Source organism: Gopherus evgoodei, chromosome 15 (genome assembly GCF_007399415.2).
Source record: "Gopherus evgoodei ecotype Sinaloan lineage chromosome 15, rGopEvg1_v1.p, whole genome shotgun sequence".
Classification (NCBI taxonomy): domain Eukaryota; kingdom Metazoa; phylum Chordata; order Testudines; family Testudinidae; genus Gopherus; species Gopherus evgoodei.
In genome coordinates, this window is record NC_044336.1 from 21,083,775 (window position 1) to 21,107,746 (window position 23,972).

The window sequence follows — 23,972 nt, forward strand, 5'->3', positions numbered from 1 at the left end:
CAAGAAGCTCATTCCAGTTTTTAAAATGCTTATGTGATGTGGCGTTGGGGGAAGGTGCTGAACTGACAGCGCTGGAGAGTGAGTGCAATGCAGGCACTGTACTGCCCTGGTGGTGGAACTTACTTCCCTGGAGGGACCAGAGACAACATGCAGAGGGGAGGGGAGTCCAGTTTCCATGGTCCACTCAATTCTTGGCTTCAATTAATGCCAATACAACAATTTTTTAAAAATAAGCTCGATTTTTCTGCATTAGGGTCTGGACTGAGGCTGCCAACCCATTTCAAATATGCCAGTGAGCACATGGGCTATGAGCAGTTCAGTACTGCACTCCTGACCCAGGCAAACCTTCTAATGAAGTCAGTGGTAGGATTAAGCCTAAAATGACAAAAACTTCTCGTCAGCATTGAAAAAAGAATTTGAAAAGTCACCTCTTACTAGAAGACCTCAAGAATAAGGATGGAGAGAATATACCCAATTGGTGCACGTGAATCCCAAAAATCAGGATTCAAGACCAGATGCCTTTCTAGGAGATGTTCTAGCTCAGCCAGAAGTCATGGGCTTGCTGCAGGAATCAAAGGGGAGGGAAGTTCTCTGGCCTGTGTTATACAACAGGAGGTCACAAATCAATGGTTCCTTCAGGTCTTAATCTATGAAATATTTTCAATATCCTACTTTTGTCGTCCCCCACTCCTTGTTGTACTTTGTTACCTTTGGCATTGGGGGAAATGTTATGAATGTTCTGATTTTAATTCTTTTTGGGACACACTACGAAATAAGTTAGATTAACGTTACCTCCCTCTTCCTGCTCAGTGGAGAGACATCTCCCAGTGTCAGAGCCAGAGAGGTTGGAATACGCTGAATGGTTTGATGCTTTGGGAGACACGCTGGGTGTGCTGGTGGCTGAACTCTCCGTCCGCACATAGGAGGTGTCCAAAAAGTCTGTCTCTGGGGGGAGATCGCTGGGGGCACTGAAGGGCAGTTGCTGTTGCTGCGTACTCTTCAGGAGGAAAGAGAGATGGTCTTAACGCCACACCAATGAAGGAATAAAAATCTCAACTGACATGCCGACGAGAAGGCACGTCCATGACTCAGCATCCAGAAAGGGCAGATTCTACTGTCCTCTGAGTGAAAACCTTCTCATTGCCAGATTCCTAACTTATTTCTGGTAGTGCAATTAAAGAGTCTCTACCTTGTTATACATTTTTAAAGCACGGCTGATAACTCAGGCCAGTTGTTTGTTATAGCAAAAAATGCCATTAGCCTGAAGTTTATTTTCACATAGAAAAGCATCTTTACACTGGATAGCTATCATTAAACAGTAAAAATACAGGGCCTGATCCAAAGCCCAGTGAAATGTATGGGGGATCTTCTGGTAAATTCAATGGTCTTTGGATCATGAACAAAATAAAGAGAGCAAAACACAAACACAAACACAAACAAACAAACACACACTCTCTCTCTCTCTCTCAATGGGCAAAAATCCATGGGAGAGTCTTGCAGGTGGAATAGGAAAAGTCTCGAGTGTAACAGTGTGTGTCAGATTGCACACCTGTGAGTTATCACAGTGATAATCGTTATTACTGATAGCTAATGGAGAAAGCAGAATTGCCCTTCTTTTATGAAGTGGTGACTCTTTTCCTCCCCAACTCCTGCATCATCTTTACCAGGCTAGGCTGCCAAACATTACAGCCCTTTCTCACAATTCACTAGAATACCAAGAGCAATCAGCATTACCATTGGACAAGTGATGACGAATGCTACCCAGCCAACAAACAAAAAAGTGCTCAGGATGATTGTAGCCATGTCTTTCAGCATGGAATCTACGGGAGCCTCTGGCCGAGGTACAGGCTGACTAGGCTTCTCTTCAGTGTCCTTTGGAATGGTAGGAGGCAATTCTTTTGAGGAACCTTCAACTATACCAATAACCTAGGAAACACAGAAGACTCCATCAGTTCAAAGTCTCACTGGATAATGTATTTTGCAGCTGTACTAGCATATATAACGTACATTTCAATGAGGGACCATTTCTTAAAAGCTTAATGATGTGCAAGACTCTCTTGGATGTAATGGTGGCTCACAGCAAAATATTCTGAGGACCCTGCAGTTCATTTATTCAATGAACTATTTCCACTGAAGTCAATGGGAGCTTTTGCACGTGGAAGGAAAAGCAGGACTCAGCCTTAAGTCTGATATCAAGAGTTCTATAACACAGAATAATGCCAATGACATGCCACGGGAGGGTATTGTGCTGCACTTCCACAAAGAATTTGGGAAAATTCCCTACACTTTTTCCTACAGAGTCCAAGTTCTCCCAAAATTTTCATTTCCCTTCCCCTGTAATTTTCCAGTGGCTTCTTCAGTTATTCACAAACCTCCTCAAAACTGGCTTTATCAGAGTCAGCTGGAATCACATTTTCATGCCGTTTAGGCAAACTGCTTGGAAATTTCTCCAGGATCTTTGTAGGGGCTGATAATGGTGTTTCATGGTGCCCTTTAAATAAAACAACATTTGTTACAAGAATGGTTACTTTTTAGGGCAAACATGCTTGATTTTTGGCATCTCTGCCAAGAAGCAATACTCCGGGCTTATTTGCATTAATAAAATGGCTTGAGGCCATCACAGTATGACAGGTTAGAATAAAATGAGGCTCTCTTATATGTACCTTAACACCAGAGCACTGTCCCTGTGGAATGACCCAAAGCTTGGAAGATTTGGGTATATACCTGAAAACTGTTACATGCCCTTTGAAATGAAGCAATGCTCTTGCTCTTAAAGGCTGTAAACCTTCAAGTATTGATTATGGCCACTGACTTCAGCAGAACTTGTGCTCAGGCTCTGGCTGTAATTTTGGACCCTGACTTTGTCTCTTGTTGAAAATAAATATTGAATAACTACCCATTCAGTGAGCATTGCCCACCTTGTGCAGTGAATGAGACGGGGGCCCTTTGGAAAATATAGGATGTGATCATGTAATTACAAACTGTATCATGATGCATATGCATAAGAGGGCCAAATTAGGATTGTAAGGCATCCTCTAACTTTTGAGTGCTTGACTGCATCTTTTACAGTCCTTTAATGTAGTGGTTTTGGATGTAATTTAAAATACTTTGTATATGGTAACAATAATCTCTGCTTGGATTATTGCTTTTGTCCACCAGAGGACAGTGCAACAGAGAGCAGGGGGAATATGACTGACTTCCTGGTACCTATTAACAGCCAGTGGTTCCTCCAATAGTTAAGTTTCTTTTCTTTCAATCCTGGTGAAAATTTTAGATCCGTACTAGGAGTGATAACACACTCGCCATTGTCTTCAATAGTAACTCCTTCTGTTTTGGGGCCCTCTAACAGAGGTATGGCTCTGCCCCGGGGCTAGAAAGACAGAGATTTATTATTACAGTTAACAAAACGCTATATCGCTACACAATACTTTACAAAACCTCAGAGAATTTACCAGTCTAACTCAGACAAAAGACACGGGACCTAACTCAAAAGTCATATTTGAAATACCACAAGCTTTCCCTTGGAATTAAGTAAATGTTTAACTCAAAATATTTTATTGCTAAATTACAGGTGGGAAGCTCTACATTACTTTGAGGTTTATACTTCATATACCATGCCTCTTGTACCGTAGAATCAGAAAGTGTTAGCAAGCAACAGGTTACATGCCAGCAATGCAGTAACTGCAGGTAAACATGAAAGCCATTATGCTCTCAGCCATAGTTCACGCAGCCTTAGACATTAGATCCTGCATTATTGAGACAAGGAGTCTTTGTTAGGAGGTGGGGTTGCCCCCCCCTTTTTTTTTAAATAGGAAAAAGGATCTTTACCTCCCCCCTGGCTAGCTACAATGCCAGCAAATAAAACCTTGCTTCAACATCTCAAAATGTTGTTGCTTTCAACAGTATGAACTGGGTGCAACTTTAACATCAATAACCACAACACATTGTCAATAGTGGTAGAAACAGCCTTGATAAAGAACTTGAACTCCACGCTCTGGTTCAGATGTGAGAGGGCTTCCGTCCCAGCTCAGCCACAGAGAGATACTTCCTGACTAGCTATAATATGCTTTCCTAAATTACATGGTTTGATTGATATCCTGTCACTGTTCAACATTTCCCTGCTATAAAGGCTAGGAATGCTGTACAGGAGACTGTGGGTAAGAAGCTCTGCGCAGATTACTCTCTCTTCATATTTGGAAAGGGATCTTCACAACCATAAGGACTATAATCTTAGTTAAATAATAAAGGCAGTTCACAGAGGACTCCTGAGCATCTAGGCCTTTTAAAGTAACAAATTACAAATCAAGGAAGTCACAGCAAACTATGAAAATTTAACAATCCAACCTTATTTCAAGAGTGGTTTCCAGTGCTGTAAGTAACATTTTAATTATACTTTATCACAACAAGATCTAGAATCACTAAATAACCATAACTCACAAAGAATCATTGTATCTATATTCCATGTGTATTATGGCTATTCCTCATTTGAATGAATTTAAGTACTTAGCAGGTTTAAAAATAAAAACCACTCCATAGATTTGAAAAAAAGATTTTTTTTCCCCGCTGAAACCGACACTTGCATTTTTTTCCTATGACAAAGCTGTGATTTTTCTAATGTTTTGCCAGCACAAACAGTCTTAAATGATAACTTGAGATGGGCTTAAAACACTCCAGCATTACAGACCGGATAAAGAGTCAGATCTCAACTTTGCAGCACAAAACCATACATAATACTAGAAAGTGGGCTTTTCAAAACATGGTATCAAAGTCCTGAAGTATCTAACTTACCACAATAGCCACTCCTTCATGCACCATTGATGGAGATGCATACAAGCTCGTTGAATATTTTCCTACATAGAGCGTAGGCCTAGAACAACAAAAATTAGGAAGAAAGTTCCAAATGGTTGGTTTTATCACCCGAGTTACAAACTCGATCATACACTGTTTTAGAGACTCTTAAATTTGAGTCACTGGCATCATCAGCATTTATTTATTCCTGTACAAACACAATGTTCAGTAAATGTTAAAGAGGAAGGTGCCAATTATGTAGTCTCTCCTTCTACTATCTTGCAATTTATAGAATAGCAGCTCTATTAAGTAACTGAACAGAAACACTATTTTTAATTAGAGTACTGCAAAGCACCATCAAGCCAGACCTGAAAACAATACTAATATTTATACTCACGTCAACTTGCTCTTGGTCTCTGTTTCCTTCGGGAAAGGATACTTCCACTTAGTGATGCGTCCAACCTCCCCAGACATGAAGGTCAGGTAGCGCAGTGTTTCTATTCCCACGTTTGTGTGCATTACTTTCCGTAGTCCTTCACGCTGCCAGATGTAAAAAGCTACCACCGGGGAACCATAATTCTGAATCCACAGCACATCCCCAGACTCACTATCCACAGTCACCACTAGCCCGTCTCCGTTAGATACAAAGTGGGACATTTCTAAAACATACAAATACACAAGAGGTAATCTGGGTCTCCTGCTTATTCATGGCTATAGTAACACATACATTAGCAGTACTTGAATCTTAAATGAGCTACTAAAATCTGTTAGGGCTTGTCTACAAGAAAACATAGTCCATGACAAGCCAGAGTGTGAATCTACAGTGCATTCTTATAGACTTAGACTTGAAGGTCAGAAGGGACCATTATGATCATCCAGTCTGACCTCCTGCACAACTTGGGCCACAGAATCTCACCCACCCACTCCTGTATCAAACCTGTGTCTGAGCCACTGAAGTCCTCAAATCATGGTTTAAAGACTTCAAGACATTCACTGCCCACTAACTGGCTGTGTGGACCCTGCTAAAACGTGCTAGTAGTGCACTTGGACATAGTGCTGTGTCCATCAAAGTGCATTATGGGACTTTTAGTGCTTGGTAGCAGGGTCTTTAAACTAGGTTCGACGGGGACAGGTGAGCAAAGCCCACAGGTAAGTGGGGAACAAGACCTGGGAGATGGGTTGGAAACAGGAGGGAGCACGGGCTATAATGGCAGAGAGGAAGGAGGGTCAGGGCAAAGCTGGGAGGCAAGATCAAACCAGTATCTTAGATGCCTATATACAAATGCAAGAAGTATGGGTAATAAGCAGGAAGAACTGGAAGTGCTAATAAATAAATACAACTATGACATTATTGGCATTACTGAAACTTGGTGGGATAATACACATGACTGGAATGTTGGTGTGGATGGGTATAGTTTGCTCAGGAAGGACAGACAGGGGAAAAAGGGAGGAGGTGTTGCCTTATATATTAAAAATGTACACACTTGGACTGAGGTAGAGATGGACATAGGAGACGGAAGTGTGGAGAGTCTCTGGGTTAGGCTAAAAGGGGTAAAAAAACACAGGTGATGTCGTGCTGGGAGTCTACTACAGGCCACCTAATCAGGTGGAAGAGGTGGATGAGGCTTTTTTCAAACAACTAACAAAATCATCCAAAGCCCAAGATTTGGTGGTGATGGGGGACTTCAACTATCCAGATATATGTTGGGAAAATAACACCGCGGGGCACAGACTATCCAATAAGTTCCTGGACTGCATTGCAGACAACTTTTTATTTCAGAAAGTTGAAAAAGCTACTAGGGGGGAAGCTGTTCTAGACTTGATTTTAACAAATAGGGAGGAACTTGTTGAGAATTTGAAAGTAGAAGGAAGCTTGGGTGAAAGTGATCATGAAATTATAGAATTTGCAATTCTAAGGAAGGGTAGAAGGGAGTACAGCAGAATAGAGACAATGGATTTCAGGAAGGTGGATTTTGGTAAGCTCAGAGAGCTGATAGGGAAGGTCCCATGGGAATTAAGACTGAGGGGAAAAACAACTGAGGAAAGTTGGCAGTTTTTCAAAGGGACACTATTAAGGGCCCAAAAGCAAGTTATTCCGATGGTTAGGAATGATAGAAAATGTGGCAAAAGACCACCTTGGCTTACCCTTGAGATCTTGCGTGACCTACAAAATAAAAAGGCGTCATATAAAAAATGGAAACTAGGTCAGATCACGAAGGATGAATATAGGCCAATAACACAGGAATGCAGAGGCAAGATTAGAAAAGCAAAGGCACAAAATGAACTCAAACTAGCTATGGGAATAAAGGGAAACAAGAAGATTTTTTATCAATACATTAGAAGCAAGAGGAAGACTAAGGACAGGGTAGGCCCACTGCTCAATGAGGAGGGGGAAACAGTAACAGGAGACTTGGAAATGGCAGAGATGCTTAATGACTTCTTTGTTTCGGTCTTCACTGAGAAGTCTGAAGGAATGTCTAACATAGTGAATGCTTACGGGAAGAGGGTAGGTTTAGAAGAGAAAATAAGGAAAGAGCAAGTAAAAAATCACTTAGAAAAGTTAGATGCCTGCAAGTCACCAGGGCCTGCTGGAATGCATCCTAGAATACTCAAGGAGTTAATGGAAGAGGTATCTGAGCCTCTAGCTATTATCTTTGGGAAATCATGGGAGACGGGGGAGATTCCAGAAGACTGGAAGGGGGCAAATATAGTGCCCATCTATAAAAAGGGAAATAAAAACAACCCAGGAAACTACAGACCTGTTAGTTTAACTTCTGTGCCAGGGAAGATAATGGAGCAGGTAATCAAAGAAATCATCTGCAAACACTTGGAAGGTGGTAAGATGATAGGGAATAGCCAGCATGGATTTGTAAAGAACAAATTGTGTCAAACTAATCTGATAGCGTTCTTTGATAGGATAACGAGCCTTGTGGATAAGGGAGAAGCGGTGGATGTGATATACCTAGACTTTAGTAAGGCATTTGATACGGTCTCACATGATATTCTTATAGATAAACTAGGAAAGTACAATTTAGATGGGGCTACTATAAGGTGGGTGCATAACTGGCTGGATAACCGTACTCAGAGAGTAGTTGTTAATGGCTCCCACTCCTGCTGGAAAGGTATAACAAGTGGGGTTCCGCAGGGGTCTGTTTTGGGACCGGTTCTGTTCAATATCTTCATCAACGATTTAGATGTTGGCATAGAAAGTACGCTTATTAAGTTTGCGGACGATACCAAACTGGGAGGGATTGCAACTGCTTTGGAGGACAGGGTCAAAATTCAAAATGATCTGGACAAATTGGAGAAATGGTCTGAGGTAAACAGGATGAAGTTCAATAAAGATAAATGCAAAGTGCTCCACTTAGGAAGGAACAATCAGTTTCACACATACAGAATGGGAAGAGACTGTCTAGGAAGGAGTATGGCAGGAAAGAGATCTAGGGGTCATAGTAGACCACAAGCTTAATATGAGTCAACAGTGTGATACTGTTGCAAAAAAAGCAAACATGATTCTGGGATGCATTAACAGGGGTGTTGTAAACAAGACACGAGAAGTCATTCTTCCGCTTTACTCTGCGCTGGTTAGGCCTCAACTGGAGTATTGTGTCCAGTTCTGGGCACCGCATTTCAAGAAAGATGTGGAGAAATTGGAGAGGGTCCAGAGAAGAGCAACAAGAATGATTAAAGGTCTTGAGAACATGACCTATGAAGGAAGGCTGAAGGAATTGGGTTTGTTTAGTTTGGAAAAGAGAAGACTGAGAGGGGACATGATAGCAGTTTTCAGGTATCTAAAAGGGTGTCATCAGGAGGAAGGAGGAAACTTGTTCACCTTAGCCTCTAATGATAGAACAAGAAGCAATGGGCTTAAACTGCAGCAAGGGAGATTTAGGCTGGACATTAGGAAAAAGTTCCTAACTGTCAGGGTAGTTAAACACTGGAATAGATTGCCTAGGGAAGTTGTGGAATCTCCATCTCTGGAGATATTTAAGAGTAGGTTAGATAAATGTCTATTAGGGATGGTCTAGACAGTATTTGGTCCTGCCACGACGGCAGGGGACTGGACTCGATGACCTCTCGAGGTCCCTTCCAGTCCTAGAGTCTATGAGTCTGCATGGCCAGTTAGTGCACAGCAAGCTATTGCGCTGTAGATTCACATGTTGGCTTGCCTTGCACTAAGTCTCTGTGTAGACAAGCCCTTAGACTGGTTCATTTTATACTGAAAAAGACTAGCCCTAGTGTGTGGCTCAAGAGTTCTTGAAATTATCCTGCTGTAAATATGTTCTTCTCTCTCACCAGCAGAAATAATATATTGTTTAATTTAGCTCCTCGGCATGCACTTCTAAGGACTTGCAGATCTGCCTCTTCTTGACATACAGAGTAATCATCATATAAACCACAGGATCTCCAAACACACATTACAAGACAGCACCACTCCTGTATAACTGGCAATCCCCAGCTCAGAGGCCGAAAGTTCTTCTCTGCTCTATTTAAAATGACCAGATTCAGAATACATACAGCCCAGTCCCGCAACACAGTATGCTTGGGCAGGCCCCAGCACCTGCACACAGCCCCCTGGAGTCAGCAAGTCTTCCCATGGCAGGACTGGGGCCTTAACTGGGAATTAAAGACCAAAACCACGTCATGCACATTTCTTTTTGATTACTTCCATTAGAAGCGACTCTGACATTCAGGAATTAGGCTGAAATATTCAAGATTTACAGGGAAAGCCACGTGACACTGGAATTTAATGCTGCCTATTCCAGAGTCAAACATTTATTTGTTTGTTTAAAAAAAAGCAGTATCAGTACTGAAAAGCTGCAGACATTTCCCAATAAGATGAAAGGGAAGGTAACTGTTTCCATGTAAAGTTTGTGATTTACCATAATTTGGGGGCATACTCCCATTGTGCAATAGTTTTGCAAGGTGAAGAAATACCCACTGGGACTCAGATCTCGAAGGTTCTTGTTTTTATTTCTAACTCACTTACCTGGTGCTCTTTTCCATACCACAGAACAAGTTTTAAATTTCATGTGTATTTTAAAGTTATTCTCTCTAGATCACAACTAGGCAGTGCCATTCTCCTGATCCACATGAAGACCCACTGTTTTTAATAAACTTAGCCCCAACAGTTACCTCTTCCAAAATTTCCCCTTCCACACAGTAGCTGTAAAGAACGTTATGATCATTCATTCTGTGCTCAAACAGCAGGCACTGTAATTCTGGGGAGGATACACTGTATTCTTCATACATAACTATTGTTCTATTCTAATAGTCATATTATTTTGCACTATCACACTTGTTGAGATCATCAGGTGTAAGTGCAAATCATTATCAATAGTATCAACACCAATAACATTTTGCATTTCTTTAGTGCTATCCAACGGATGATGCCAACAAGCTTTGCAAACATGATTTAAGCTTCTCAACCTCTTTATGTAGCAGGGAATTATTATCCCATTTCACAGCTATGGAAACTGAGACGCTGAGAGATTACGTGACTTGCCCAAAGTCACACAAGAAATCTGTGCCAGAGCAGTAGGGCCATCCTTTCCCTGATTGGACAAGTTAAAGGTTTGCCACATATGCACTCAGATTGAAGAAACGACTCCAGGACTAAGTGGCTGAATTGAGTTTTTCCCTGGGGAGCGGAGGGAGGGGGGGCACGGAGGGGGAGAAGAGAGAAGAGAAAGGAAGGGGGCAGGGCAGAGCAACTTAAAAGGATCAGTGTGTAGATACAGAGGTGGGGAGAAGGAGGGGTTGGTTCTGCCCATTGCAGAGAAAAATGTTAGGATATTGGAGCTATAGCAAAAGTGAAAAAAATGCAAAGGACAAGATCAAAGTTCTTACTGTATTTCACATCTTCATCAGGTACAGTGGCTGCATAATCAAAGTAGGTGGCATTCCATCGGAGCTCCTTATTTTTGGTATCATACATTGTAATAGTGTATTCTGTTAAAAAATACACACACTGTGAAAATAATCCTTGGAGACAACAGAACTAGTCACCTGTAATGCCAGACACTTCTCAGGACAATGCACATCCTGCTTTTCATGTTTTTAGCCTTCTTTTAGGTTTTTTCTAGCACTAAGAGATACAGTCACACCTCACGGAACTTAAAGACACAACTAATTTCTGTTCCACTGAAATCTACTGCTCAGAAGGAAGCTCAGGAGACAAAAAGCAGTAGGCATTGCTCCAATCCACTTTATCAGCTCTTTGTATTTCTTCCTCCAAGACTTCTTCCATAGCATTCCTATCTACAACCAATCCCTGCATTTCCAAATTAGGTGCAATATGTTCTGTAACAGAATTTTTGCAATAAAGATTATTTTAAAAAATATTCTGAAAAACAGATTAATCTACAGATCAAATGCCAAATCTGTAAACACAGCCTACAGAGAGACATCCCAAATATAGGTCTTTGGTCTATTTTAATCTTCTTCACTTAGAACGGAGCATTTGTATTTTCACTATGACAGCTGCTGTCTCCATTTCCCCAACCCATTTATTCATGAAGACCAAAAGCTTCAGATGCAACCACGGTTACAAGCTGCTAGCATGGTACATCATTGAATCAACAGAATTTAAAAGCCACTTCTCTTGGGAGTCAGCCCCAGGAATACTTATACAGGCACCACTATATGCAGAACACACATTAGTCTGTGAATGTATAAAATGGCACATCTCCGTTGCTATCAGAAGGCAAATCATTTTTTCTGTGTACATTATAAAGCCACCACCTCCAGAAGTTATTCTAGGAGATTAAACAAACATGAGTTTATCATCACAAGGTTATCCTTTATGGGCCTGCACTAGCTTTAAAATGAACCCAAAAAGCCAAACTTTCTTTTAAGCGGCAGAGGGAAAAGTGTCTTACCGGTTCGCCCGAGATACAAGAGGGATGTTGATGGACAAAGGCTTTCTGCAAATGAAGACGTTAAGGTTTGCTGTTTCTCCCCAGTGACAAGGTCTATCACATACCAAATATCTTGCTTCTTTCCTGAAATCACCAGTTAAATTGCATTACTGTTCAGTCTGAAAAATACTTAGATACAAAATCCAGGCTCTTTTAAAAAGCTTTTTTGATTTGAGAAGTAGTTCTCTAGTGGGCCCATAGTTTGGGATTTTTTTCATGGAAAATGTTTAAAATTTTTTTTGTTAAACAAAATAATTTTGGACAATAACCAAAACTAGAAACCAAAGAACATTGTTGTCCCCTCATTTAACGTTACTGACTCCTAGCAGGTACTGGCAAGCATAGTGACAACATTTCTATGACATCCTTATAAGCACTATCACGTAAAATAAGGTTATCACATTCACAATATCCAATTGGCAAATGGTTACTGAAGAGATTTTTGAGGACTGAAAATCCTTATGCTAGGAAAGGAAGAAGACTGAGGTGCTGTTTGTTGTAGCACAGTATGGTGGGAAGGAATGATCAGTTTCTACACATGTAGGAACAGTAGGACAATGAAACAGACTGCCTAGGGAGGTTATGGAAGCTCGTTTGCTGAAGGTTTTCAAAAGGAGACTGGAGCCATCTGTCTTGGATGTTTTAGATATAACAAATCCTGCATCTTGCCAGAGAGTTAAACTAGATGACCCTTGCGGTCCCTTCTAACTCTATGATTCTATGATTCCAAACTGATAATGGATTTTAGTCCTCAAAACCCAAATATCAGAGCCATAGTCTGTAGCAGCCTAATTTAGAAGTGTCAAATTGTTAACCTGCTTTCTCTCCTCCCCCAATGGTTTTCAACAGAGTGATGTGAACTGGAGAGCTAGAAGGAAGGAGAGAGTGCAGATTTCCTCCAGGTTGTCACAGATTTGGCGTCATCTCCAAAGATGCCAACCAGGCAGAATAACGTAAATCCCCCTAACTATTAATGAAGCAGGAGATCTGGTTACAACATGGTTAAAAGCTGGACTGTAGATTCAACCTAACCATGACCATGTAACCAGGCTTCAGATTTGAACCATCCAGGACAGTACCCCAGTTAGGTCTCCCCTACACTACAACTTAGAAGCATGTTGTAACTCAGTTTCCTGACTCATAGTTGTAATGTAGGCAGGGGCCTTTGGCTGGCTGAGGCAAGTATATTTATAAGCATGAGAAGGTGATTAAATATACCATATAACTGAGCTAAATATGTATTTGTGTCAGAATAAAGTTAATTACATTTTCTGTAGTGGGAGAGTAACTTTTTTTTTTTTTTTTTTAAAGACAATGCAATGGTCTGAGAAGCTATTCTCCTTCTAAGGGAAGGCAGTTGACTTTTTATCTTCACGTGTCAGTAAATGCTGTATTTAACAGATTCTCTATCAGAAAATATTACGAAAGGCTATAATTAACAGCCAAGGCTGAGATGACGTTTTCATGCAAGAGTCCTCTGTCTGGTTCAGGCAGTTTGTATTTGTCAGTTGCTGGTGGGTAATGTTGCAATCTTCTAAATCAGTTAACCCATGGAGAGATTAACTAGAACTTACCCATGTACAGAATCCCATCTGAACTGCGACAGGGTGATGCCTGCACCAGCTCAGGGATTGTAAATGGAAGTTTCTAGAGGAAAAATATGAAAAAGCTCATTTAAATCATAATATTTTTACACTTTGAAATTAGTGCGATTTTCCCAGTTGTGTTCAAGGGCACAGGGAACCAATAAAGCTCATTTGTGGACTTCTCAATGTACAGAATCCCATCTGAACTACGACAGTGTGATGCCTGCACAAGCTCAGGGATTGTAAATGGAAGTTTCTAGGGGAAAAATATGAAAAAGCTCATTTAAATCATAATATTTTTACACTTTGAAATTAGTGTGATTTTTCCAGTTGTGTTCAAGGGCACAGGGAACCAATACAGCTCATTTGGGGACTTCTCAATGTTTTACGAGAAATGTAACAGGAAAGGAGGAAATATTTATAGCACAGAGGACTGGAAGCCAGGAATCCTGGGTTTTATTCCTAACTCTCCCACCGACTTGTGCAACCTTGTCCATGTCCCAACACTGTGCTTTAATTGCCGCACCTGTTATCAAGTATACATATATTTACCTGCCTTGCAGGGGTGCAACATTAGCATCTGCAAAGCTCAGCGATCTTCATACAAACTGTGTTATTAAAAAGGCAATGAATTATTATGATGGCCAAATTCTATAATGCTCTTGGGCGTGTATCACGCCTACATATTTGGTGAACAGCCTTCCAGGATTTTAAGAGGCCTTCATCAGGAAGAGAAAAGTGACAAACCGAAGTGTTGCACAAACACAGGAGAGGCCAGGACTTTAAAAAGTGAAATTACTTCCATCTAGCTTGGAACATCTACCATGATGCATCCAGTCAGAATATTTTTACCTGAGGAGATTAACAAGTGAAAGGAAACATGATGTTCAGGACTGATTTCTACCTAGATCTACCCACAAAGAGCACCAAAAATACATACACAAATTAAGGCCACGTATCTGGGTTCATTAGGAAAAAACCTGTCAGTAAATTCTTCTCTGTTCAGAAATAAAAAAATGTTAAAGTTCTAAAAGGAAGTCACAGCGGCTGCTAGGAAAAGAAACTTGTGGGAAGCCAAACATTTTATCTGAGTTTCATCACAAAGCTGTTGCTTTACTCAAGTGTTCAGCTGACATCTGCGGGGTTGACTATTTCGATGCAAATATTTTGGAAGGGTTCGCAGTTTGGCCTGCTTAGTAACTGCTATAACAGCACCTGCTATTTGAGACAGCACAGAACCCGCATTTATCCTAGTATGGGTTGGACTTCTCAATAGGACTGCTAAAAATTTATTCTTTTCAGGCCATAAATGAGTGTGCTGTATTGGATACCTCTCCCTCCTGGGGTGCTGGGAGGATTACTTAATATCTGGAGAGTGCTAAAGAAGTGGTGTTATCGTCATCATTACACTAGCAAGTACTACAAAAATATTAAGGTGGGTCAAAGCGGTCTGCCTTTTGTTGATATCCTCAAGCCAAAAGGGTTTTCGGAAGCTCACAAGGAAGGCTGTAAATGTTGCCTGTCCCAAACTACAGGATGACCCTCTGACCCAGCAAGCAGTGCAACTCGAATGTTGTCGTTCCAGGAATTTGTATCCTAAAATTGGCACTGAACAGTGCTTGCTAGCCAATGTTGTCAGGCCTTCCCAAGAAATACTTGCTTCCAGTAAATGATTCAAAATGTGGGCAGCCTGCAGTACTTTACAATGCTGTCAGGAAAGCAGACAGTTGGGAAAGTAATTTAAGGACCTACCCTTCATGCAACCTAATTAGAGTGCATGTGTAGACAGATTAGACACTAGCAAACCAAAATATACTCACAGTTAAGCCTTCATTATTTTTGCCACCAAGTGTATATAAACTGCCATCATTTGGGTCTGGAAGAAATGCTGGCCTACGAGTTAAATAGTGATTATAAATAAATCAACACATTACACTTGTCACCAAACAGAGAAGCAGCAATGGTCAGTGTGTGTGTCCTGGTGAATACCATTTGACATTTGCTTGTTGACTTTAGAATATCTGGTTGTTCAAAACACTTATTAATTGAACATCAAAGAGAATGAATATCAGAACTGGCACAGCCTGTTAAATCTAAGCTGTTCTCAAGAGTGTTCCTAGTCCAACTGAAGCTGGGTTGACCAGTATGAATACAATGCATAAGGCCTTGCAGTACAGGGATCATAGTTCAAATCTAATTTATATATAGCAGCAGTAAAACCAGCGGTAACATATACAAACAAAAGTGGCACAAAAGCTGGGGGACAGAAATGCCTGCCCAAGCCCCACTGCCTTGGGTGTGGAGGGCCAAAGCCTATGGGCATCAGCCCCAGGCAGGGGACCTGTAACCTGAGCCCCGTCACCCAGCGCTGAAGCCCTCAGGCGGTTGGGCTCAGACTTTGGCTTTGGTGACCCCATTAAAATGAGGTTGGGACCCACTTTGGAGTCCCAACTCACAGTTTGAGAACCGCTGAGATAAGGTACTTAAACTAAATGTTTAGAATCTGAACACCGTTCCCCAGTAGATTACGCTATTTTCCAGGCTGTTCAAGTCAGTGATCCTGAAACAGGCATGGTCAACCTGCTTGTGTTCCAGACATGTGCTCCAAGCATGGCTTTTGGAGAAAGAATGTCTGAAGGAAGGACATTTCATTTGACTCCTACAAACAGGGAAAGTTTTTAATCTTTAACCCCATGTCTGGTTACCTGGGGTATTTCAACAGTTCCCAATTTTAAACTAAAACCAAACGTCATGATGTCAGTGAAAATCAAACAAGCAATAGAGGGCTGGAGTAACAGAGAAAGAGACTTACTCTTCCACGTGTGTTGGCACCTGGAGTACAGGATCTGCATAAACAAAACATGCAGGAGTCAATGTACAGGCAATTAAAAGTCATGAACTCACACCAAACCCAGGATTAACCATTTTGTGAGTCATGCTGGGTGTCTGAGGGAGTCATCCATAGGAATGTATAGCATCATAACATTGCACCCATCTGACTGCAAACAGAGCTTGTAATTTATTGTATCCCTCTGTAAGCATCAGCAGGGCACGTTTGCTCCCTATCCACACTCCTCCACTCTCAACAGGTAACTCCCAAAACCATCAACAGGAGCGGATTCACATGAAGCAGCAGTGTCAGATCATGTCATGAGTCATCTCTATCTTTCTTTGGCCACAAGTACACTACATTGCATGTAAAGGCACCTTTCTAGTGTGCAAAAACTACCTCTTCTTCTAAAAACAAGTCCCTTGGTGTCTGGTCCTTAGCTGCTCAGAAGGAAGCTGATCATAATTCCCAAGCAGCCGCAATGACAGGCTTCCATGATCAATTTTGTTTAAACACATGTAAACATTAATTAATGTTAATGGGTCATGGAGAACGGGGAGAGGAGAATATAAATCTTAATGTCTGAATGCAAAAGGGCCTGCTTAATGCCTCTTTCATCTGTATTTTATGATCATTCACTATTCTGTGTCTAAGCAGGCAGGCAAGCGTATACTTCCTTAGCGAACTTCACACTTGATTTACGATGCAACTTGTAAACTGAGGACCTGGTTCTGCTCCCATTGAAATCAACAGGAACACAACCACTGATTTAAGCAGGAAGCAGATTGAGACTTAAACCAGAACAACCCTATTTTCAACTTCCTACTCCCATGGAAAATGTATGGGATATGGAATAATTTAACAAATTAAAATGTCACTGAAAAAAACCATAGTGTCCCAAGAACCTTCCTTCACATCTGTCTGTGACAGAAAGGATCATCTGAACACTCAAGAAAAAGTGCATTTAAATGATATTTGGGGAAGTTTCACTGGAAAAATCCATTATTCACCCCTCAGCATTGCAAGTTCTCATGATTTTACTGCAAGTCTCGCAGTATTTAGTATTTTTCTTAAAGCCAGATCCCGGATTTCCTGTGATTCCATGACAATTACAGCTTTCATTTAAAAAAGAGAATTTCTAGACCTTTTGGATGCAGAGGAAGGTTTAAAAACATGATTCCTAAAGGCTCTCACAAGTAGGCATATTTAAAAAAAAAAGTTGAGGTTGTTTTTGTTTTTTTAATCTCCTGATTTTTTTAGGCTAACCTCATACTGTTTTGGGGCTTAAGGTTTGAATGCCTGGGGTTGACAATATTGGTACCGACATGCAGAGATACCCGAGTGTGCAGCATATACTCTTGTGTGCACAAAGCATGCATCCTTCACCCTCATCTGTAAGAAAGCTTTTAAAATAAACCAGAAGGTAGGGATCACAACAGGTTCTTGCTCCCAAAAGATAAAAAAAATTAAAATAATTCAATGAATAAAGAAAACAGATTAAAGTTGACCAAACAAGCTACTGCAAAAAGCAACTCTTATTTATCTTTTACACCAGTTCTCTCTCCACACACACACACAAACAAAATGATGCAAGAGGAGGGAAACAAGGACTCAAACATTCGCTTATGAGAGACTTTGATTGGGAAGCTGGCACATGTACTAGAGATTTCAAATATATGACAATAAGAGCAGATCTATGCAAGATAAGGGCAACAGACTCATGATTCAGGGTGCCTGTGGACACCCTGAAGTCCCTCCATTCCCCATGTACTGCAGCGCACACACTGCTAGATCTGAAGAACAGTAGCTGAGCTTTTCCCAAACAGCCCCACAGAGCAGCTGAGTTCAACAGGATCCAGAGTTTCGTTTGCTTTTTAAAACCTAAAAGATGACTGAGTGGGTTCTTTCTTAAAGCAGACCGAGCAGTTTAATTTAAAAGCACATAAAGCTTCTGGAAGAAATCTAATTCACGGGTGTGAAGCCAGCGCTCTGTTATGCTGTTCAGCAGTGTTACACTTGTAGATTAGATTGCCCAGGGAGGCCATGGCAATGAAGTGTTGATGCTCCCTACACACTAGCCCAGGGGTTCTCAAACTGGGGTTCGGGATGCCTCAGGGGGTCATGAGGTTATTACATGGGGGGTCGCAAGCTGTCAGCCTCCACCCCAAACCTTGCTTTGCCTCCAGCATTTTTAATGGCATTAAATATATAAAAAAGTGTTTTTAATTTGTAGGGGGGGGGGTCGCACTCAGAGGCTTGCTATGTGAACGGACTCACCAGTACAATAGTTTGAGAACCACTGCACTAGCCTGTATGTGTCATGGAAAGCAGAAACCAGGACACTACCTACTTAAATCAAATCATTTACTTAAAGATGAACTATCACAGTAATTATGGTTGGTCGAGGCAGGACAGGGATAGGGTTTAGAGCTACAGCTGGCAATATAATGTACTGCTGTATTTCATTTGCTGTGGGCCCAAGTGCCACAGCAATGAGCCCCAAAAGCCTTGCCCACATGCTCAGGGTTTAGCTGATCGCCATATTTGGGGTCGGAAAGGAATTTTCCTCCAGGGCGGATTGGCAGGGGCCCTGGAGGTTTTTCGCCTTCCCCTGCAGCATGGGGCATGGGTCGCTTGCTGGTGGATTCTCTGCAGCTTGAGGTCTTCAAACCAATTTTGAGGATTTCAATAACTCAGTCCTGGGTTAGGGGTTGTTATAAAAGCGGATGGGTAGGGTTCTGTGGCCTGCCTTGTGCAGGAGGTCAGACTAGATGATCATATTGGTCCCTTCTGACCTATGAGTCTATAAGTCTATATGTCAAAGAGCTTTGAAATAGAGCAGCTAAGTGATTCCTAGTTGTACTATCTCCACAGACCTGTATGGTTAATCAGAATATTTTTTCCACCCAGCTACACAGAACAACAAACTGCAACAACTCATTTTCATCTGTTCAGGGGAGAAAATGGTCTGAACAAACCCAATTTTTTCACTCTTCCCTCATAGGTCATGTTTTCTAGACCTTTAATCATTTTTGTTGCTCTTCTCTGGAATTTCTTCAATTTGTCCACATCTTTCCTGAAATGGGGTGCCCAGAACTGGACATAATACTCCAGTTGAGGCCTAATCAGCACAGAGTAGAGCAGGAGAATTACTTCTCGTATCTTACTTACAACACTCCCACTTATACATCCCAGAATGATGTTTGCTTTTTTTGCAATAGTGTCACGTTGTTGAGTCATATTTAGCTTACGGTCCACTATGACCCCCAGATCCCTTTCCATAGTACTCCTTCCTAGGCAGTCATTTCCCATTTTGTATGTGTGCAACTGATTGTTCCTTCCTAAATGGAGAACTTTGCATTTGTCCTTATTGAATTTCATCCTATTTACTTCAGACTATTTCTCCAGTTTGTTCAGATGATGTTGACTTAATCCTATCCTCCAAAGCACTTGTAACTCTTCCAAGCTTATCATCATCTGCAAACTTTCCATCTAAATATCCGTAATACAGGGGTTCCCAAACTTGGTTCACAGCTTGTTCAGGGTAAGCCTCTGGTGGGCCATGAGATGCTTTGTTTACCTCAGCATCTGCAGATACGGTTGCTTTCAGCTCCCAGTGGCCGTGGTTTGCCGTTCCTGGCTAATGGGAGCTGTGGGAAGCTGATTTCCAAATATTTCCTCACTGAAGATGTGTAGCAAAGAAAAAGCATGAGATGCCTGATGTAGGGTTTGGTTCAACTCAACAATAAAAAAAAAACAAAGACCCCTGTGAACTAAAGAGTGATCAGAAACCATAAGTGTTCATCAGAATCTGGGTGAGACAGACTAAAGGGAGAAAGAGATAGGATCCCTATAGGCTAAAGTATTTATAGTCACAATGACCTCCCAGGAAGAGGAAAAAATTGTTATTTGGTGATATGAGAGCATCATAAATCAGCAGTAAATGGCAAATGCTTCTGTTGAGTCAAACTTTAATTCAAATGTTACAAGGGCTGCTTGAGGCACACACCAAGTGACTTTGCAAGTTCTTGATGAACTGATTATGTACAGAAATTTCTGATGTGGGAAGACATAAGCTGCTTTTGGTAATTTCAAAGATTTATACTGTCAGTCTATCTTCAGCAACAGTACTTAAACAATGCTGCCAAAAGCCCTATCTATGATCATCGCTTCCTCAAGTGATCACTCATGATGATAAACCTGTACACTTTGGTTTTGAAATAGTATATTTGTTTTTTGGGTTTTTATTAAACTCAGTACAACATTACACATTTTAAAAATCACTTACTCCCTAGTCTAGACAAGTTCTTAAGTGACTATTTCTTGCCTCAACTCTTTAAACTTTTCAGACATTTTTAGTCTAAGGGTCTCTTATTATATGAATGTGAGAACTAAGCCCATTGACAAACATGGTGTATAACTAGTGAGATCTGAATCACGTTTCAACTTTTCTATTACACTATTTACTGACATACTATAGCATGCACTCAGAACTAATTCCAAATGTCACCTTTAATTTAAAGGCTGCACTCATCTTCTTACTATCAAAATCCATCATTATGTGTTACTTTACAACTTGCTTCTAAACGGAACAGGAAAGGATGTGGTGCTTTTTCTTTGTATAGATTAGTACTTCAGGTTTTTCAACTAATGTATGAGGAAAGGCTTTAACTGATCTGAACAGCTGCAAGAATGGACAGAAGGTTAGATTCTAATTCGGAGTGTGTGTATCTAGCTTGTTCACAACCTTAGGCAAAGAGAGTTTTAGCTCTCCGCTCCCTGCAAAAAAATTAGAATTCAATTACAAACAGCATAAGTTCCATAAAGCATTTGTGGACTAAAAGACTTTGAGTTCAACTCATCTTTTAATGCTGGAGAACCTACTCAAGAGGCATGCGCTCCAAGCCTCAGCTCAAAGTAAAGCTCCCCTCCCCCTTTCCTACTACCTAAGGGCTCTTAACCCAAGAACATGCTGCGATTTTATCTACCAGCTATAACTAAGCAATATAAGAGACAGGAATGCATACACGTTCCTATCTCTTATGTTGTCTCACACAAACACAGCTTAAACTCAGAGCTTTCTAAAGCTGTTAGAGAAGAGTTTCAATCATGACAATTTCATCAACCAGTAGTACTCCGTTCAAGAGACTGAAGTCTCACACAACCAGAAATCCAATTAATGTCATCTCACCTTCCTCAATCAAGCTTTCCTGTTGCATTGTTGCATGTCCCCAAATATGGAAAGAATGTCTTGTAATGCTATGAAAATAACAAGCTCCACTGTGATGTAAAAAGTATGCTCTCCAGTATTTCAGGTAGATCCTTATAAAGATATCACCATGACTGTGAGAAAGTTTTTAAAACTTTCTTTCCTGGAATCATGATTTCAAGCTCAATCTCAAAGAAAGGGACATAGTGATTCCTTAGAGGTGAGAATTCCAGCTTTTACTTACCCCCTCAGTGATGGTAATTTGATTAGTAAATAGTCAAAATTAGCAAGATGGGTGGACTAGATTAAGATGTTATACTTAAGGGGCACAACATTTTGTACTACTTACTGGACAAAAAACAAAATCAAACACCAATCCCATTAATGGCCTCCTAGAACATTGCCTAAATGTCCCGTATGAATCATAAGAAACAGCTGCCTATATATAAAAAATATGGATCTGATTCATTTTCACTCCAGAAGCTGCTTGCAGCAGAGCATAACCTGATTGAGGAAAATCTTTTCTGTTCCTTTACCCATAATACAGACTATCCAGAAAGACTAGTTGTGCACATCCACTTGTCTCAATTCATCTGTTGAAACAAATTTTCTGATTTCCTTAACACTTACATTATCTTTAACTAAAGTTTAAATGCCCTTGTGAACTTCCTTCACGTGACAGAGGGCGAACTCTTTCTTATTCTCTGTCGTGTAGTTTGGGACATACTACAACTTTATTTCAAAATTTAATTTGAAATAAGAAGTTACCTTGGGATGAAAAAAGAATCTTGTGAATCCAAGTTCATTGATATTCATCTTCTGGTAGCTCCAAGAAGCAGTCTGGTAGCACAGCAGACTAGTAAAATAAAGAAGACTATCCAACTAGAACTGATGTCAAGCTTTTTCTGCCTAATGGGCTAAAATGAAGAAGGCCCTTGTCACAGTTACTAGGCTCTTTGAATGCACCCCCTCGGGTCTTGGGCCTCGAGCCTACTTCTCTCTTGGGGTGGAATCACATAATTCTTCCACTCTCAGACCAGATCCTGGGCTGCAATTCCCTGTGATCAACCGTGATTACCTCCGCAGGCCTGACTTATCTTCATGCCTACAGTTCTCTTTCCTCTGGGAACAATGACAGCAGTAACCAGTGACCAGACAGCTTTCTTAAAGGAACATATTATTTATTTAGAACCAAAGTATTTAAGAGAAAACGGATCTTAAAACAATACGCCCGTCTATATGCATGCCTGCTTCTGCCTGAGGCTCACCATTCCCCTAAAGATCCAGCTCCTTCAAACTCCAGCCTCTCTCTCTCAGCCCTTCTCCCTGGACAGCAGCTGACAACTCTCCCCTCCAGCTAAGTCTTTTTAACTGTTCAGTGTCCTTTTGATCACTAGGCTCCCAACCTGGCAAAGCTATCTCACTTCAAGCTGGAGCCTGAAAGTATGCCCGTGTCCTGTAATTGCTCTGTATGTTTGTGGGGAGGTTTCTTATCTACATCTATTGTGCTGCTTTCCTGCTTGTTTTTTGCACTGTGCCACTATTACACTAGAACAAAACATTCATATATAACAACTTCACTTCACTGACCAGTGCATTCCATTATTACATCTCACTATTCCTAGATGATTAAACACAGCCTGCCACAGTCCTGTCAAAGCCCTCAAAAGTACAGCTAACCACAGAGTTGAGAGATGAAAAAAACGATTGGCAGGGTCATTCAGTGCATACCCCGATGATGCGGGAGTAGAAAATAATTTATTTCTTGAGATTTAACCATTTTCCATTTTTGCAACTCTTTTCAAAAAAGATCTGTACTATTACAAAGCCATTGGCTCAAAAAATAAAAGGGTTAGAAAATAAGAGGTTGCTTCTAGACAAGGGGTAGGCAACCTACGGCATGGGTGCCGAAGGTGGCACGCGAGCTGATTTTCAGTGGCACTCACATTGCCCAGGTCCTGGCCACTGGTCCAGAGGGCTCTGCATTTTAATTTAATTTTAAATGAAGTTCCTTAAACATTTTAAAAACCTTAGTTACTTTACATATAACAATAGTTTAGTTATATATTATAGACTTATAGAAAGAGACCTTCTAAAAATGTTAAAATGTATTACTGGCACGCAAAACCTTACATTAGAGTGAATAAATGAAGACTTGGCACCCCACTTCTGAAAGGTTGCCGACTCCTGTTCTAGACTCTCTCTGAGGGCCCACTTACAAGAACAGAGTCAGGGGGCCCGTTTACATAATGAATATCCCTGGTTTTACCTCATTAATGGGGTCCAGTTATATCTCATTGGCAACAACGTTATAACCAAGCAGCAGTCAGATGCCCTGACCCAGTTCTGCTTGTATTGTACTGTAGATGGACCCTACTAATGACAGACTAAATTAGTCTAGAATAATTCTAAACAGTATTTTGAAGACACAGCCTGGGATTTTAAAGTAAAAAAAAAACCAAACCCTGACATATTTGTATTATTTGAGAATAATTCCTAGCAAATGGCATAATCCTAAAAGCTGAATACGAACATCTATCGCTTTAAATTCTCTCTTTCTGCCTCATTAAAAAAAAAAATAAGATAAGGAGAGATTTGCCCTTTGACGGTTCTTTTTAAATGCATGACATATCACGTCA

At 40.8% G+C, this 23,972-nt stretch overlaps 1 protein-coding gene across 2 annotated transcripts in view; it reads right to left on the bottom strand.

Moving 5' to 3' along the window:
- The window catches only part of ERN1 (endoplasmic reticulum to nucleus signaling 1), a 60,039-nt gene that overhangs the window by 10,101 nt on the left and 25,966 nt on the right, over nt 1-23,972 (bottom strand). For both annotated transcript variants that reach the window (XM_030533977.1, XM_030533976.1), the window contains exons 3-13: nt 16,107-16,140; nt 15,115-15,187; nt 13,283-13,355; nt 11,670-11,792; nt 10,639-10,740; nt 5,186-5,447; nt 4,789-4,867; nt 3,208-3,370; nt 2,373-2,491; nt 1,735-1,926; nt 793-997 (exon numbers count right to left, since the gene is read on the bottom strand). In XM_030533977.1, coding sequence (XP_030389837.1) covers nt 793-997; nt 1,735-1,926; nt 2,373-2,491; nt 3,208-3,370; nt 4,789-4,867; nt 5,186-5,447; nt 10,639-10,740; nt 11,670-11,792; nt 13,283-13,355; nt 15,115-15,187; nt 16,107-16,140 — 1,425 coding nt within the window. The remainder of the gene's footprint in view (nt 1-792; nt 998-1,734; nt 1,927-2,372; nt 2,492-3,207; nt 3,371-4,788; nt 4,868-5,185; nt 5,448-10,638; nt 10,741-11,669; nt 11,793-13,282; nt 13,356-15,114; nt 15,188-16,106; nt 16,141-23,972) is intronic.